This window comes from Somniosus microcephalus, chromosome 12 (assembly GCF_052327205.1).
Source record: "Somniosus microcephalus isolate GS21.2 chromosome 12, FLI_Smic_1.0, whole genome shotgun sequence".
Classification (NCBI taxonomy): domain Eukaryota; kingdom Metazoa; phylum Chordata; class Chondrichthyes; order Squaliformes; family Somniosidae; genus Somniosus; species Somniosus microcephalus.
In genome coordinates this window covers 102,770,891-102,789,459 of record NC_140998.1, presented here as the reverse complement: position 1 = coordinate 102,789,459, position 18,569 = coordinate 102,770,891, and the positions used below count along the sequence as shown (strand labels likewise).

The 18,569-nt window shown below is 45.0% G+C and overlaps 1 protein-coding gene across 2 annotated transcripts in view; it reads right to left on the bottom strand.

Moving 5' to 3' along the window:
• ttc6 (tetratricopeptide repeat domain 6) overlaps positions 1–18,569 on the bottom strand; it is a 649,897-nt gene that overhangs the window by 122,912 nt on the left and 508,416 nt on the right. For both annotated transcript variants that reach the window (XM_086003340.1, XM_086003341.1), the window contains exons 22-24: positions 16,645–16,785; positions 16,409–16,558; positions 999–1,139 (exon numbers count right to left, since the gene is read on the bottom strand). In XM_086003340.1, the coding sequence (XP_085859466.1) occupies positions 999–1,139; positions 16,409–16,558; positions 16,645–16,785 (432 nt within the window). The remainder of the gene's footprint in view (positions 1–998; positions 1,140–16,408; positions 16,559–16,644; positions 16,786–18,569) is intronic.

Below are 18,569 nucleotides of genomic sequence, written 5' to 3'. Positions count from 1 at the left end.
ATATTAAAATGAGGTCTGAAGCGGTTGAGTTTCAAACTGAAATGAAAACTCACGCCCACAACTGACCAGAAGTTATAATAGGGACACTTAGAATCATAGAATGGTTACATCACAGAAGAAGGCCATTTGGCCCGTCGAACCCGTGCTGGCGCTCTGCAAGAGCACTTCAGCTAGTCCACTCCCCCACCCTTTCCCTGTAGCCTTACAAATTGTTTTCCCTTCAGGTACTTATCCAAATCCCTTATGAAAGCCACAATTGAGTCTGCCTCCACCATCTTTTCAGGCAGTGCATTCCAGATCCTAACCACTCGCTGCATAAAAAAGTTTTTCCTCATGTCACCTTTGGTTCTTTTGCCAATCATACTAAATCTGTATCCTTTGGTTCTCGACCCTTCTGCCAATGGGAACAGTTTCTCTTTGTCTACTCTGTCCAGACCCCTCATGATTTTGAACACTTATACTACTTGTCAGGGTATTAAATTAATATTTAAACATTGCAATTAAAAATACATTTAAACTTTAATCTCTCATGATCAAGCAGAAGATAGATAATATTATTGTATTAAAGAAATAGAGTTTGGAGGTTACAAATGAGAAAGGAACCACCAAGATGGCACTTGGTATTCAGCATTTTGAAATTTAGTAGTAAGGGTTATGATGGCATGTCTAAATTTGCACAAGGCTCCAAATAGCTGTAACCCTCTATGTTGCAGCAATAAATATCTGCTTCATGGCTGAAGGGGCAGAATCTAATCACATGCATTTTCTTGAATAATCCAATCATGTAATGCACTTCCTTAATAGGAGCCAAAAGTTTGCATCTCATGTCAACTACCTGTAATATGCTTAAGAAATAATGCCTCAGTGACGAGAGTACAGATTTAGTTGGAAGTTCACCTTTGATTTGATTGTATAAAAAGCACCACTATTACATTATTACTCCAATGACTATACATTATCAACTGTTAAAATGAACAGCAAAAAGAGGTTTCAGATACCTTAGTGCAGTATTTCAGTGCTCCTCTGTAAATAAAGGCTCTTAAACTCTTGGGCTGAAGCTTCAGTGCTTCATTACAGCTTAGAATGGCTTTATAATAACGGCCCTGCATTGCATAGTAAACAGCTCGACTTAGGTAGACCTACAGAAACAATGAAAATTTTGATAAAGATCCCATTGCTTTGGCATTCTTATTGTAAAAATTATATACTAAGTACAGGAAACTTTCTGGTATCCGGCACTGACAGGACCGAGCTGGTGCTGTACCATCAAAACTGCCGTAGAAACCAGCGCTAATGTTAAAACATACGGAGCTTTTGAGCTCCGCGTGAATCAACAAACCCTGTTGCTTAGCAACAGCTTCAAAACAGTTGGCCGCAGCTTAATAGTGTCTCTGTAGCTAAGCAACAGCTTCAGCTAGACCTTGCAGAGCCTGACTGGAACAAAAAAGCAACGAGAAGTAAAAAAACTTATAGGAAACGGCTCCTGAATTTTGCCGGTAGATAGAGCTTTCCGGACATTTAACCTCCGGTTAAACGAAAGTTTCCTGTAATATTTCAGATTAAACATTTTAAGGTATTTTTTTAAATCTTTGTTGTGCCTGGGGAACACTCAGTTTCCAGGTTTGTTGAAGAGGAAATAGAGGCACAGATCCGTCTCTGCCCTCACTACACTGCCCTGGGATTCCCAGGATTTCCGTAACTATGTATAACTGAGCCTGCCCCTGAAGTAGATGCATCCCATTGGTGGGGCACCCAAAGAAACCTGGCGATAGGGCTTGCTCCGGGATCCTCTCCTGACCAGAAATCTGTGGGAATCCTGTGTGCGAAAGGCTGATATTTAAAGATATTTAGTAGACGAGAATCATATATGTATAACTTCAAGTGTAGCCATTGACCAAATAATATTACCCATAATTACTCCTGGGTAACTAAAAAGCTAAGACTTGTTCAAAATGTAGCTGCACAGTCAAAAGCAGTTTTGACTAAGTTTTGATAACAAACAGCCACAGATTGCGAGTGAAGGTTAAATCATTAAATAACATTATAATGCTAAGTAGAAATTAGAATTCGCTTAACAAAACTAGTTGCAAGGATATTTAAAGAATAATTAGTATAAGGACATAAAATGAGAGAGATCATGGAGATAAGGTATTTATCTGGTAGATTAAAGCGAGATAGTCTGGATACCTCAAGACTAGTGAAACAGCGCTGATATGGGCCCTTGGTATAAAGGCCTTGAACCAGGGAAGCTAGAAATGAAAGAGATAAAGTAAATGCCAATGGGGTGAAAAACTATAAACAAGATAACACTGAACATGGCAAAGTTGATGGAAAAATACTGGAAAGGCGGGATGCTACCTTAGTCTGAGTGACAATGGTATTTTGACCATTAGAACCAATTAAAAAAGGTGATTTTGTTAAAGACCATATATGGACACTGGCCAAACCAACTTTTGATAAGAAAAGGGTTAAAACCTCGTTAATAAAAGAACAACTTCACACAGATGTGCTGCGAGGACAAAGGAACAGACTTAAGACGACATCATCTGTGTCTGAGAGGTTCCAGAGACCTAGGGCCGCGAGCTACTCATTAAAACTATCGCCTAATATTAAGTATATTACGCTGTATGCTTAATAAATCTCAAACATACTGGCTGCTGCCTATTGGTGTCTTGTCCAAGAACTCAGAGATCATTAAGATCTTACAACTGCAAGAGGCATAGAGTCAGCGAGAGGAGGATAAAAAGAGCACGAAGAGGAGGCCTGGGACCGGAGCTGAGCGGCGGACCTGCGAGAGGCACAGAGTCAGCGAGAGGAGGATAAAAAGAGTGCGGAGAGGAGGCCTGGGACCGGAGCAGAGCAGCAGACCTACAAGAGGCACAGAGTCAGTGAGAGGAGGATAAAAAGAGTGCGGAAAGGAGGCCTGGGACCGGAGCTGAGCGGCGGACCTGCGAGAGGCACAGAGTCAGCGAGAGGAGGATAAAAAGTGTGCGGAGAGGAGGCCTGGGACCGAAGCTGAGCGGCGGACCCGTGAGAGGCACAGAGTCAGCGAGAGGAGAGACAGAAGTAAAAAGTAATTGAAGTGTGATGTTACCATAAAGCAGGTAAGTGATAGGTAGGTGAGTATTTCTCTCTTTCTCGCTATTTTCCAAACTTAATTTTTGTGGTTTATAGTTTCTACAGTCTCTGTTGTACAGCGGGGAGTGCTGGTAAACAAGGGCAATTGAGAATATCATTTAATTGTAGTGTAATTAGTGGTATTGATTTGATTCATTTTAATTTGAATTAATTAGAGGGTAAGTCATGGCAGCACAGCTCGGCCTCATGGCATGCTCCTCCTGCACTATGTGGGAAATCAGGGACACTTCCTGTGTCCTTGATGACCATGTGTGCGGGAAGTGTATCCAGCTGCAGCTACTGACAGACGACATTGCGGCGCTGGAACTGCGAATGGATACATACTGGAGCATTAGCGATGCTGAGCACATCGTGGATAACATGTTTAGGGAGTTGGTCACACCGTAGGTAAAGGCTGCACAGGCAGGAAGGGAATGGGTGACCACCAGGCAGAGTAGTAGGTGCAGGCAGGTAGTGCAGGGGTCCCCTGTGGTCATCCCCCTTTCAAACAGATATACCACTTTAGATATTGTTGGGGGAGATGGCTTATCGGGGGAAGGCAGCAGCAGCCAACTTCCTGGCACTATGGGTGGTCCTGCTGCACAGGACGGGAGGAAAAAAAGCGGGAAAGCTATAGTGATAGGGGATTCTATTGTAAGGGGAATAGATAGGCATTTCTGCGGCCGCAAACGAGACTCCAGGATGGTATGTTGCCTCCCTGGTGCAAGGGTCAAGTATGTCTCGGAGCGGCTGCAGGGCATTCTGGAGGGGGAGGGTAAACAGCCAGTTCTCGTGGTGCCAACGATATAGGTAAAAAAACGGGAAGAGGTCCTAAAAGTTGAATATAGAGAGTTAGGAGGTAAATTAAAAAATAGGACCGCATAGGCATTAATCTAAGAGTAGAAATAGAAGGATATTTCAAATGAATACGTGGCTAGAGGAATGGTGCAAGGGGGAGGGATTCAAATTCCTGGGATATTGGAACCAGTTCTGGGGGAGGTGGGACCAGTACAAACTGGACAGTTTGCACCTGGGCAGGACCGGAACCGGTGTCCTAGGGGGAGTGTTTGCTAGTGCTGTTGGGGAGGGTTTAAAATAAAATGGGAGGGGATTGGGAACCTGTGCAGGGAGACAGAGGAAAGGGAAGCAAGGATACAAACAAAAGACAGGAAGGAGACAAGCAAAAGTGGAAGGCAGAGAAATCCAGTGTGTAAATCAAACAGGGCCACAGTAAATAATAATTCTAAAAGGACTGAGAATGTTAAAAAATCAAGCCTGAAGGCTTTGTGTCTTAATGTGAGGAGCATTCGTAATAAGGTGGATGAATTAGCTGCGCAAATGGATGTAAACGGATATGATATAATTGGGATTACGGAGACATGGCTCCGGGATGACCAAGTCTGTGAATTCAACATCCAGGTGTATTCAATATTCAGGAAGGACAGGAAAAAAGGAAAAGGAGGTGGGGTAGCATTGCTGGTTAAAGAGGAGATTAACACAATAGTAAGGAAGGATATTATGTCTGATGATGTGGAATCTGTATGGGCAGAGCTGAGAAATACCAAGGGGCAGAAAACGTTAGTGAGAGTTGAATATAGACCACCAAACAGTAATGCTGAGGTTGGGGATGGCATTAAATGGGAAATTAGAGACGCGTGCAATAAGGGCACAGCAGTTATCATGGGTGACTTTAATCTACATATAGATTGGGCTAACCAAATTAGTAATAATACTGTGGAGGAGGAATTCCTAGAGTGTATACGGGATGGTTTCCTGGACCAATATGTCGAGAAACCAACTGGAGATCAGGCCATCTTAGACTGGGTATTATGTAATGAGAAAGGATTAATTAGCAATCTTGCACAAGGCCCCTTGGGGAGGAGCAATCATAATATGATAGAATTCTTCATTAAAATGGAGAGTGAAGTAGTTGACTCAGAGACTAGGGTCCTGAATTTAAATAAAGGAAACTACGATGGTATGAGGCAAGAGTTGGCTACGATGGATTGGGGAACGTTACTTAAAGGGTTGACGGTGGATAGGTAATAGCAAACATTTAAAAGCACATGAATGGACTACAGAATTTGTTCATCCCTGTTTGGCATAAAAATAAAACAAAAAAGGTGACTCAACCGTGGCTAACAAGGGAAATTAGGGATAGCATAAGATCCAAGGAGAGGACATATAATTTGGCCAGAAAAAGCAGCAAACCTGAGGATTGGGAACAGTTTAGTATTCAGCAAAGGAGGGCAAAGGGATTAATTAAGAGGGGGGAAATAGAGTATGAGAGTAAGCTTGCAGGGAACATAAAAACTGACTGTAAAAGCTTCTATAGATATGTGAAGAGAAAAAGATTGGTGAAGTCAAGTGTAGGTCCCTTGCAGTCAGAATCAGGGGAATTTATAATGGGGAACAAAGAAATGGCAGACCAATTAAATACATACTTTGATTCTGTCTTCACAAAGGAGGACACAAAAAACCTCCCAGAGATCTCGGAACATAGAGTCTAATGAGAGGGAGGAATTGAATGAAATCAGTATTTTTAGGGAAATAGTGTTAGGGACATTGATGGGATTGAAGGCCGATAAATCCCCAGGGCCTGATAATCTACATCCTAGGGTACTTAAGGAAGTGGCCCTAGAAATAGTAGATGCATTGCTGGTCATCTTCCAAAATTCTATAGACTATGGAACAGTTCCCATGGATTGGAGGGTAGCTAATATTACCTCACTATTTAAAAAAAGTGGTAGAGCGAAAACGGGGAATTATAGACCAGTAAGTCTGACATCGGTAGTGGGGAAAATGCTAGAATCCATTATAAAAGATGTAATAGCAAAGCACTTGGAAAACAGTGACAGGATCGGACAAAGTCAACATGGATTTACAAAAGGTAAATCATGCTTGACTAATCTACTGGAATTTTTTGAGGATGTAACTTGTAGAATAGATAAGGGAGAACCAGTGGATGTGGTGTATTTGGACTTTCAGAAGGCTTTCGATAAGGTCCCGCATAAGAGATTGCGTGCAAAGTTAAAGCACACGCGATTAGGGGTAAAGTACTGTCTTGGATAGAGAACTGGTTGGCAGACAGGAAACAAAGAGTTCGAATAAATGGGTCTTTTTCCGAGTGGCAGGCAGTGACTAGTGGGGTACCACAGGGATCGGTGCTAGGATCCAGCTATTCATAATATATATAAATGATCTAGGCGAGGGAACTAGATGTAATATCTCCAAGTTTGCAGACAACACAAAGTTGAGTGGGCGTGTGTACTGTGAGGAGGCTGCAGAGAAACTCCAGTCTGATTTGGACAGGTTGGGTGATTGGGCAGATGCATGGCAAATGCAGTATAATGTGGATAAATGCGAGGTTATCCACTTCGGTGGCAAAAACAGGAAGACAGATTATTATCTGAACAGATTGGGAAAAGGGGAAATGCAACAAGACCTGGGTGTCCTTGTGCACCAGTCGCTGAAGGTAAGCATGCAGGTGCAGCAGGCGGTTAAGAAGGCAAATGGTATGTTGGCATTCATAGCAAGAAGATTCGAATACAGGAGCAAGGATGTCTTGCTGCAGTTGTACAGGGCCTTGGTGAGACCACACCTTGAGTATTGTGTGCAGTTTTGGTCACCTTATCTGAGGAAGGATGTTCTTGCCATGGAGAGAGTGCAGCGAAGATTCACCAGATTGATACCTGGGATGGCAAGAATGACGTATGAGGAGAGATTGGGTCAATTAAGCTTATATTCGCTAGAGTTTAGAAGAATGAGAGGGGATCTGATTGAAACTTATAAAATTCTAACAGGACTAGACAGACTAGATGCAGGAAGGATGTTCCCGATGGTGGGGGAGTCCAGAACCAGGGGTCACAGTCTAAGGATAAGGGGTAAGCCATTTAGGACTGAGATGAGGAACTTCTTCACCCAGCGAGTGGTGAACCTGTGGAATTCTCTACCACAAAAGGCAGTTGAGGCCAATTCATTAAATATATTCAAGAAGGAGTTAGATATATTTCTTAAGGCTAAAGGGATCAAGGGATATGGGGAGAAAGCAGGGACAGGGTACTGAATTTGTATGATCAGGCATGATCTCATTAAATGATGGAACAGGCTCGAGGGACCAAATGGCCTACTCCTGCTCCTAACTTCTATGTTTCTACACCTGGGAGTAGCTCAAAGATCAATGAAGAGAAAAAAGGTATTTCAGATTTGTAAAGTGTTTCCTACCTAGCAAGATTTTTGGCTTTGGAACCATCTGGTTGCAGCTCTGCAGCAGCAGCAGCCAGAGAGAGGACTTGGTGAGCAAAATATCTGCATAGAATTACATAGAATTTACTGCACAGAAATAGGCCATTCAGCCCAACTGGTCCATGGCTGATGTTTATACTCCACACAAGCCTCCTCCTATCCTACTTCATTTAACCCTTGTTAGAAATTAGGGGTATCTAAAATGTACATGGTTATGCAAATGAAATTGTGATGCAAATAATACTTTGTTTAGATGATTGTATTAGAACTTGAAACAAAAGTGTCTCTTTAGATCAGTATTAGAATAGCTGGATAGATGCTTAGAATTTGCTTATGTTTCCCTGCAGATGTTATAGCATTTTTTTTTATTCGTTCATGGGATGTGGGCGTCATTGGCAAGGCCAGCATTTATTGCCCATCCCTAGTTGCCCTCGAGAAGGTGGTGGTGAGCCGCCGCCTTGAACCGCTGCAGTCAGTGTGGTGAAGGTACTCCCATAGTGCTGTTAGGGAGGGAGTTCCAGGATTTTGACCCAGCGACGTTGAAGGAACGGCGACATACTTCCAAGTCAGGATGGTGTGTGACTTGGAGGGGAACTTGGTGGTGGTGGTGTTCCCATGCGCCTGCTGCCCTTGTCCTTCTAGGTGGTAGAGGTCACGGGTTTGGGAGGTGCTGCCGAAGAAGCCTTGGCGAGTTGTGGCAGTGCATCTTTTAGATGGTATACATTGCAGCCACGGTACACCAGTGGTGGAGGGAGTGAATGTTTAAGGTGGTGGATGGGGTGCCAGTCGAGCGAGTGTTGTTGGAGCTGCACTCATCCAGGCAAGTGGAGAGTATTCCATCACACTTCTTACTTGTGCCTTGTAGATGGTGGAAAGGCTTTGGAAAGTCAGGAGGTGAGACACTCACCACAGAATACCCAGCCTCTGACCTGCTCTTGTTGCCACAGTATTTATGTGGCTGGTCCAGTTAAGTTTCTGATCAATGGTGACCCCCAGGATGTTGATGGTGGGAGATTCGGCGATGGTAATTCCGTTGAATGTCAAGGGGCGGTGGTTAGACACTCGCTTTTTGGAGATAGCCATTGCCTGGCACTTGTGTGGTGCGAATGTTACCCGCCACTTATAAGCCCAAGCCTGAATGTCGTCCAGGTATTGCTGCATGTGGGCATGGACTGCTTCATTATCTGAGGAGTTGTGAATGGCACTGAACACTGTGCAGTTATCAGTGAACATCCCCACTTCTGACCTTATGATGGAGGGAAGGTCATTGATGAAGCAGCTGAAGATAGTTGGGAGTAGGAAACTGCCCTGAGGAATTCCTGCAGCTTTGCCCTGGGGCTGTGATGATTGACCTCCAAACACCATAACCAACTTCCTTTGTGCTAAATAGAGTTCTCTCTACTGATTCCCATTGACTTCAGTTTTACTAGGGCTCCTTGATGTCGAGGGCAGTCATTCTCACCTCACCTGTGGGACTCAGCTCTTTTGTCCATGTTTGGAACAAGGCTGTAATGAGGCCTAGAGTCGAGCGGTCCTGGCGGAACCCAAACATGGCATCAGTGAGCAGGTTATTGGTGAGTAAGTGCTGCTTGATAGCACTGTCGACAACACCTTGCATCACTTTGCTGATAATTGAGAGTAGACTGATGGGGCGGTAATTGGCCGGATTAAATTTGTCCTGCTTTTTGTGGACAGGACATACCTGGGCAGATTTCCACACTGTCGGATAGATGCTTAAGTTATAGCTGTACTGGAACAGCTTGGCTAGAGGCGCGGCTAGTTCTGGAGCACAAGTCTTCAGTACGACAGCCGGGATGTTGTCAGGACCCACCGCCTTTGCTGTATCCTGCACCGTGGCGGTCACATATGACCTTGCTTCCTAGGCTAGCTGTCTGCTGTTTGTGTGCTAGGCAGGTTGTTGACTGTATCTTTGATTTGGCCAACCAAGGCCCAACGCCTCTGTTTCTTCCATTACTGCTAATAAACATATTATAATGCTAAGTTAGGATTTTGACTTTGTTTAACAAAACTGCTTTAAAATGCGTAAGTTAACCAGTGTGTCAGAATAGAATAGATGATATCTTTGGGAATTTGATGATTCATTCCATGGTACTATAGTCTGATAATGGAATGAAATAGTTAGTTTTGCATAGCTAAAGCTATTTGAACAGTGTGAACATAAATAACTGATAACAAGCAGCTACGAACATCTGAAGGCCAATAATGGCATGTTTGACTCCAAACTTGGGAGAATAAGGAGAGATAAGAGGAATTTAGATGGATGGGCCTTCAGAATATATAAACAGGAAAGACATGTGAGGGAAAAGCATGAGACCCCTTAGGGGAGGGCTTTCATCTGAAAGTTAAGACAAAGAATTCGACATACCATTGGGCACCTTGGTTTAAGAGGAACCCTTGCAGGTTAAATGGTCCTGTCATTATTCTACCCCAGGCCCACCCCTAAGAAGAGAATAAAAGAAAAACGTGAAAAGCCATTGGCGCAGATGGTAGAGTGAGAACTCCTAAGGGTGGACAACATGCTGACTTCAGTGTAACACTTTTGGGTAGTTCAAGAAGAGAGATACGTGAGACAAGGAGGAGAGCTGTTCGCGCACGCCAGCCGTCGGTCTGATCGGGACTGGTACCAGCTGCTTGTCATGGTTGTATGTTTTTGCTGTATAACTAGTGTGTTATATTCTGTCTTAAACTCAATATACCCACCATATTGGTTTGCACTCGATCCTGATTATTTGAAAGACCAGAGATAAGCTAATCTCAACACCCTATCAGCATAACTTTCTATTCCTTTCTAAATCATATACTTATTTAACTTCCCCTTAAATGCATCTTTGCTATTTGCCTCAACAATTTCATGTGGTAGCAAGTTCCCCATTTTAACCACTCTCTGGGTAAAGAAGAATTACTTATTGGATTTACCTGAGACATTCTTAATACAGTGGTGCACAGCGGATTGACTGATATGACTGATGTCACTGAAGGCTGCCTGGAACGATCCAGTGATGTAAAATTTCAGCGATGTGGTCACTTTAACATTCATTGACAAGACTGTGCTCCTTGGTTGCAATACCCCATAGTGTAAGTATCTACTGGTCAGATGTTGATGCCTTGTGTGAAGCTTTACTTTCCTTGCTTCCATCCTCCATATCCTTTTCATTCTCCTCCTCATTAACACAGGAACAATGGTGCTCCCACAGGGATAATTCATTACATCCCCCAAAATGTTTTATATTTTTTTAATACTCACTTTGACATTCTGAAGTTAAATTTTTTAGTACTCACTCTGAAGTTCCATACTACTCTTCAGTGCCTCATGAATAATAATGACTATAAGAGGCTGATTTTAACTTGTTTGGGTTGGTCAGCTCGCTGGTTAACACCCCTTACAAATGGTGAGATTTGTGGAGCCCTGGATATTGGGCTTCAGGCCTCGTCATCATGAAGCCGGTGCTGCTGGAGGAGGTAAGTACTCCAAGTTTGGGCCACTGCTAGCGCAGGTTAAGTACTTATGCTGTGCATCAGGAGTCATTGGGAGCATCTAGAGTTAGCGTAGGATCCGAGAGGAAGATCGGAGTTCGGAGCCAGGGCTTGAATGTCGGGGGTCGGGGAATCTCAGGACCGGGAGAGGCAGCAATTGTGCTAAGTACTTATCTTTTTTTATGGTAGAATAGCGGTTATGTTACTAGACTAGTAATCCAGAGGCCTGGACTAACGATCCGGAGACGTGAGTTCAAATCCCACCACGGCAGCTGGGGAATTTAAATTTGTTAATTAAATAAATCTGGAATAAAAAGCTAGTGTCAGTAATAGTGACCATGAAACAATTGGATTGTTGAAAAAATCCATCTGGTTCACTAATGTCCTTTAGGGAAAGAAATCTGCCATCCTTACCTGGTCTGGCCTATATGTGCCCAGCATCTGCAATATTTGACCCCTTGTGACCCCACCTCATTGTTCTTTGATGTAATGTTTCCCTGACTGACCTGTTTGGACACCATTCACACCTTTGACTGCTGTGATTATCTCTCTGCCGAGGTGCGATAAATGGCAGTTGGAAAGGTTACCTGTAAACATCTGACATGATTCTCTGACTATATAAGCTGTGTCTTTATGCATTTTTCCACTTCACCTGAAGAAGGAGCAGCGCTCCGAAAGCTTGTGATTTCAAATAAAGCTGTTGGACTATAACCTGGTGTTGTGTGATTTCTTACATTTGTCCACCCCAGTCCAACTCCGGCATCTCCACACCATGGCCTATATGTGACTACAGACCCACAGCAATGTGGTTGACTTTTAACTGCCCTCTGAAATGGCCTAGCAAGCCACTCGGTTGCGAAAAACAAGAAGAATAAAACCGGACAGACCACCCGGCATCGACCTTGGCACCGGCTACAGACATGACAACAGCAAACCCAGCCCAGTTGACCCTGCAAAGTCCTCCTCACCAATATCTGGGGACTTGTGCCAAAATTGGGGGAGCTGTCCCACAGACTAGTCAAGCAACAGCCTGATATACTCATACTCACAGAATCATACCTTTCAGCCAATGTCCAAAACTCCTCCATCACCATCCCTGTGTATGTCCTGTCCCACCGGCAGGACAGAACCACCAGGGGTGGCAGTACAGTGGTATACAGTCGGGAAGGAGTGGCCCTGGGAGCCCTCAACATTGACTCCGGACCCCATGAAGTCTCATGGCTTCAGGTCAAGCATGGGCAAGAAAACCTCCTGCTGATTATCGCCTACCGCCCTCCCTCAGCTGATGAATCAGTACTCCTCCATGTTGAACAGCACTTGGAAGAAGCGCTAAGAGTAGCAAGGGCACAGAATGTACTCTGGGTGGGGGACTTCAATGTCCATCACCAAGAGTGGCTCAGTAACACCACTAGTGACCGAGCTGGCCAGGTCCTGAAGGATATAGCTGCCAGTCTGGGCGTGCGACAGGTGGTGAGGGAACCAACACAAGGGAAAAACCTACTTGACCTCGTCCTCACCAATCTCCCTGTAGCAGATGCATCTGTCCATGACAGCATTGGTAGCAGTGACCACCGCACAATCATTGTGGAGACGAAATCTCGTCTTCACACTGAGGGCACCCTCCATTGTGTTGTGTGGCACTGCCACCGTGCTAAATGGGATAGATTCAGAACAGATCTAGCAGCTCAAAACTGGGCATCCATGAGGCGCTGTGGGCCATCAGCAGCAGCAGAATTGTATTCCATCATAATCTGTAACCTCATGGCCCGGCATATCCCTCACGCTACCATTACCATCAAGCCAGGGGACCAACCTTGGTTCACTAAGGAGTGTAGAAGAGCATGTCGGGAGCAGCACCAGGCGTACCTAAAACTGCGGTGCCAACCTAGGGAAGCTGCAACACAGGACTACATGCATGCTAAAAGGTGGAAGCAGCATGCTATAGACAGAGCTAAGCAATCTCACAATCAACGGATCAGATCAAAGCCCTGGGCCTAGAAATTCAGTTGGCGCCGCGCCAGGGCTTTAGTGCCGGAAAGTTAGCGCCGGCGCTAAGTCCCCCTGCGCGCGCCAAAAATTCAGTAGCGCCGCGCCCAAACGGCTGCCGGCGCTACTGAAGGGTGTTTGCGCCTGAAAATGGGCGCTACCTGCCGCATTGCGGCGCTATTCCGGCGCTGCGGCGCCCGATGCGGTGCGGCAGGCTCGGGAAGTGCAGGCCTCCTCCTTCAGTTAAGGAGGAGCTGCCTGCACCCGCCCGCTGGCCGGTAAAATCTTCACAAAAATGAGCCCGGCACCTCGGGGAAGTGCCGGGCTCGCAGCCCAGAAGCATCTGTTCCGCGGGGGGGGGTGGAGGAGTCCGGGGAGGGAGGTGCGGGCAGGCGGCCGGCGGGATAGCGGCCGGCCGCCGCGCGACCTTAATGCGCCGGCGCAAACTCCTGTAAGACTCGGTTGCCAGAGTCTTAGTTGCGGCTGCCACGGGCGAGGCGGCCGCAACTCAATTTCGGCGCTGGGGCCCGTCACCACGGCAACCGGGACGCTGCGCACACCGATGACGTCATCGGTGCCGGCGCAGCGCAACCGGTCTACCGCCGATGGTAGGGCCCCAGGGAATTTCTGAACCGGCTGTAAGTCCAGCGCAATGACCTCTAGCGCCGCAAAATGGGCGCAAAGCCCACTCAATTTCTAGGACCTGCAGTCCTGCCACATTCAGTCGTGAATGGTGGTGGACCATTAAACAACTAACGGGAGGAGGAGGCTCCACGAATATCCCCATCCTCAATGATGGTGGAGCATAGCAGGTGAGTGCAAAAGACAAAGCTGAAGCATTTGCAACCATCTTCAGCCAGAAGTGCCAAATGGATGATCCATTTCGGCCTCCTCCTGAGGTCCTGACCACCACAGAAGCCAATCTTCAGCCAATTCGATTCACTCCACGTGATATCAAGAAACAGCTGAGTGCACTGGATACAGCAAAGGCTATGGGCCCCGACAACATCCTGTCGGTCATGCTGAAGACTTGTGCTCCAGAACTAGCTGCGCCTTTAGCCAAGTTGTTCCAGTACAGCTACAACACTGGCATCTATCCGACAATGTAGAAAACTGCCCAGGTATGTCCTGTCCACAAAAAGTAGGACAAATCCAATCCGGTCAATTACCACCCAATCGATCTACTCTCAATCATCAGCAAAGTGATCATCAACAGTGCTATCAAGCGGCACTTACTCACCAATAACCTGCTCACTAATGTCCAGTTTGGGTTCCACCAGAACCACTTGGCTCCAGACCTCATTACAGCTTTGGTCCAAAAATGGACAAAAGAGCTGAATTCCAGAAGTGAGGTGAGAATGACTGCCCTTGACATCAAGGCAGCATATGACCGAGTGTGGCATCAAGGTTCCCTAGTAAAACTGAAGTCATTGTGAATCGGGGGGGAAAACTCACCACTGGCTGGAGTCATACCTGGCACAAAGGAAGATGGTTGTGGTCATTGTCATACGTGTCTTCACACTGTTCCCTTTGGGGAACTATATGAAGTGGTGGAAGGATTTCTGGCTGCGTTAACGCTCCTTCCGTGACCATAACCATCTTCATACCAGCCATTAGGGTGGTTAGTCCTATGGCGGGAGGGTTTTATGGGCTCCCACAACCCATACGAGGGGGAGGGCCACCCACACCCACGGACGCAAGTACCCCGCTGGATGTCAACCCAGAATTTAGAGCCGGAGCTCCGACTCCACTTGCCGGGACTGTCTGGAGCGGGGTTCGAAACCCTACACCTTCTGGCCCAGCGGCGGGGATGCTACCGCTACGCCAAAGGCCCACTCCATGGTTGTGGTGATTGAGGATCAATCATCACAGCCCCAGGACATCGCTGTAGGAGTTCCTCAGGGCAGTGACCTAGGCCCAACCATCTTCAGCTGCTTCATCAATGACCTTCCCTCCATCATAAGGTCAGAAATGGGGATGTTCGCTGATGACTGTACAGTGTTCAGTGCCATTCACAACTCTTCAGATAATGAAGCAGTCCATGCCCGCACGCAGCAAGGCCTGGACGACATTCAGGCTTGGGCTGATAAGTGGCAGGTAACATTTGCGCCGGCAATGACTATCTCCACCAAGCGAGCATCTAACCACCGTCCCATGACATTCAACGACATTACCATCGCTGAGTCCCCCATCATCAATATCGTGGGGGTCACCATTGACCAGAAACTTAACTTAACTGGACCAGCTATCTAAATACTGTGGCAACAGGAGCAGGTCAGAGGCTGGGTATTCTGCGGCGAGTGTCTCGCCTCCTGACTCCCCAAAGCCTTTCCACCACATACAAGTCAGGCATGTGATGGAATACGCTCCGCTTGCCTGGATGAGTGCAGCTCCAACACTCAAGAAGCTCGACACCATCCAGGACAAAGCAGCTCGCTTGACCGGCACCCCATCCACCACCTTAAACATTCACTCCCTCCACCACTGGCGTACTGTGGCTGCAATGTGTACCATCTAAAAGATGCACTACCACAACTCACCAAGGCTTCTTCGGCAGCACCTCCCAAACCCGTGACCTCTACCACCTAGAAGGACAAGGGCAGCAGGTGCATGGGAATACCACCAGCACCAATTTTCCCTCCAAGTCACACACCATCCTGACTTGGAAGTATATGGCCGATCCTTCATCGTCGTTGGGTCAAAATCCTGGAACTCCCTCCCTAACAGCTCTGTGGGAGTACCTTCACCACAAGGACTGCAGCGGTTCAAGAAGGTGGCTCACCACCACCTTCTCAAGGGCAACTAGGGGTGGGCAATAAATGCTGGTCTTGCCAGCAACGCCCACATCCCATGATCAAATAAAAGAATAAAAACTTACGCGATATTTAGCATGGTTTTCTCCGAGGTGCTACCCGGCCCAATTTAATGCCCCTGCAGTTTAAAAGCATTGCATGAAACAATGGCCACTACCCAGCTCTACCGCCTCTGTACACTGTACTGACTCCACAATGCCACTTTTAAAGTGGGGTTGTTTCCTGGGGACGGTACAGGGGTGGAAACAGAAGAAAACTTTTGGGAACACACAACCACAACCACCCACGAGCACTTATATATGACAGGGAGGGTCAGGATCAGTGGCCAAGGTCAATGGTGGGTTGATGGAAGCAAAATCCTGACAGGATGTTTTGGGGTAGGATTGCAGCGGAACAGCTCACAATCCCATTTTCCTTCAGTTAGCACTGCTAAAACAACTGAAAATAGGCAACTTATATGAGGAAAATCCAGGCTTTGGTCTGTATTTGAGCCAACTGCATGATAAAAGTTTCTAATTTTTTGGTAGTATGTAATATATATTGCACATTATACAAACTAAAAATCTATAAACATAGTCAATTATATTTTTAGTCATTGTTCTCAACACTTAAAAAAAAAATAACCAATACTTACAAATAATAGATATCTTTTGAAAGTAGTGACATTGAACATTTATTAACCAATAAATAATTTTGTGTAAATCTGGATGCGATTACCTGGAATCAATACATATATAGGTAAACTTCAATACCTCAAAGAGTTTGGGGTTGATTGCAAGGGCTCTGTGAAAGTCATAGATACAATTAACCTCACGAAGCTTCATTCTGCACAATCCTCGTTGATAATAAACTTTAGCAAAATTTGGGTACACTTTCAGTGCATTATTAAATGCATCCATTGCCTGAAAAATATCAATCAAAAAAGCATCTTAAGTAATGAGAAAAATAATTAACATGCATATATCAAAATAAGGAATAATATTCTCACCTCTATCAGTTTATCCTGTTCAGTGTAGCAAAGACCCATGAGATAATGTATTTCTGCACCTTCTGTTAATTTGTTTGTAACTTTTATTTCAGAAGTTTCAAGTTTTAGATCCAAAGCTTTCTGAAAGCTGATCAGTGCTTCCTACATTGCAAACAGAAACATTGGGATATAACATAAGCTTTGGGATTACAAGCATTGATGCTAATATTGAACATTTTTTTGTATTGTGGGGAGAGACAGAGAGGGAAAGTGTAGAGAGGGGTGGGGAGAGGAGGAATGGGGGGAGGGGAGCGAGAGATGGAGGACAGAAGAATAAATGGTGTCAAAAACATGGTGGAATCTGCTGAGCAACTCCTGGCCAATATTTTCACAATGCACAACTTTAAACATAGAGAAAGAGTTGCAAAAATGAATTGCTGTCTTCAGAATGTCATTCAATTGAGTCATACTGGATGGGTTAGGTAAACAAATACTTAATTTTAGTACTGAATTATGTTTGTATGCAACCATGCAAACTCCCAGTGTGAAACATCATAGAAAATAGTATGTTTATAAAAAATGAAGTGCAGAGTGATTTGAAGGAATTGTACCATCAGATATGGCCTTTTTTGTGAATGAATTAGTTATTGGCCCTGAAATTAGGATCGGGAGCTTGCCGCGCGTGCAAGCCTCCGATGTGCACTCACCCGGCGCGCCGACATCTGAAGCCCGGGCCTGCTTGCATTTCCTGTCACTGCCCAGTTCAGATGTCGGCGCGATGTGCTTACCTGATCCAGCGGCGTAGTTAGTGCGATGTGCCGGCTGGGATCAGATGGTGAACACTGTGCAGCCAATCAGGGGAGGGGAAACTCATTCATGAGTTTGACAGTAAGAACTGTCAAACTCATGAAAAGTATGGGCTGCCAAAACACTACTAAAACTTTAAATAAAATTTTAAAAAACATTCCACTGATTATATTAACTATAAATAAGTTTTAAAAAATGTTTTAAACAATTAATCAATTTTTTGAAAAAAATAAATTTTTTAAAAATAGGGTCTAAAACTAAACTTACCTTACTGTAAATTCTTTAAAAATAATAAACCTGTGGAAAAAAAAATTCTAAATTGTACTAAAAGCCCACTTACCTGTAAAACTAAGTACTTACGTCTGTTTTTTCCACGCGTAAAAACCGGAGGCCTTTACACTCGGGCAACTCTGGGGGAAAAAAAAGGAATTTCACTGCGCACGCGCTGCCTGTGCAGTCGTACGCGTTCTGCCTCTTAACCCCTTGGGTCAGAGGACAGGAAATGCCGGTTTTCAGCGCATGCGCGCTGTGCATGCGCTGAAAACCGGCAATTCCTCCGGTCACACGCGTGAGTACCCTGTCCGTACTCACGTGTGTGACAGGAATTACTGGGCCATTAGATTTTGTAACTATGCCACCAAAATCATGAATTCATCAGCACAGCTTTTTCTGCAAAATAATTCATGCTGAAAAAAAATACAATATTGAATACCAGTGATGCTGAACTGCCACTAATTTTAATTGTCATTCATCATCAGAAGCACTTAACTGCAATTTCCTATTGAATGAAAGGATTTTGACAAAATATCCAAATCTGTACATGTAGATGTGAACTTGATAACATTTCAATTAAATCATCCAAATCTGATTAGAACACAAAATAATTATTTTTAAATAAATGAAATGCAATCTCCAATATGCAACTCACAGATTGGAAGTGAGAAATCGTTTGGGGTAGCTGCTTGTGAAGGCCTGCAGCAACACCTTAAAGGGGAGGTGTATTTAGCATCAGGAATACAAAGAAGCAGGACTTTGGAGCAGGAGGCAACATGTGTGCAGAACCTACTGCAGAAAATGCATAACATTGCAAAGCATTTAATGTGGAAAACCCATAAGCGACTGGCATAAAAATATCTCCA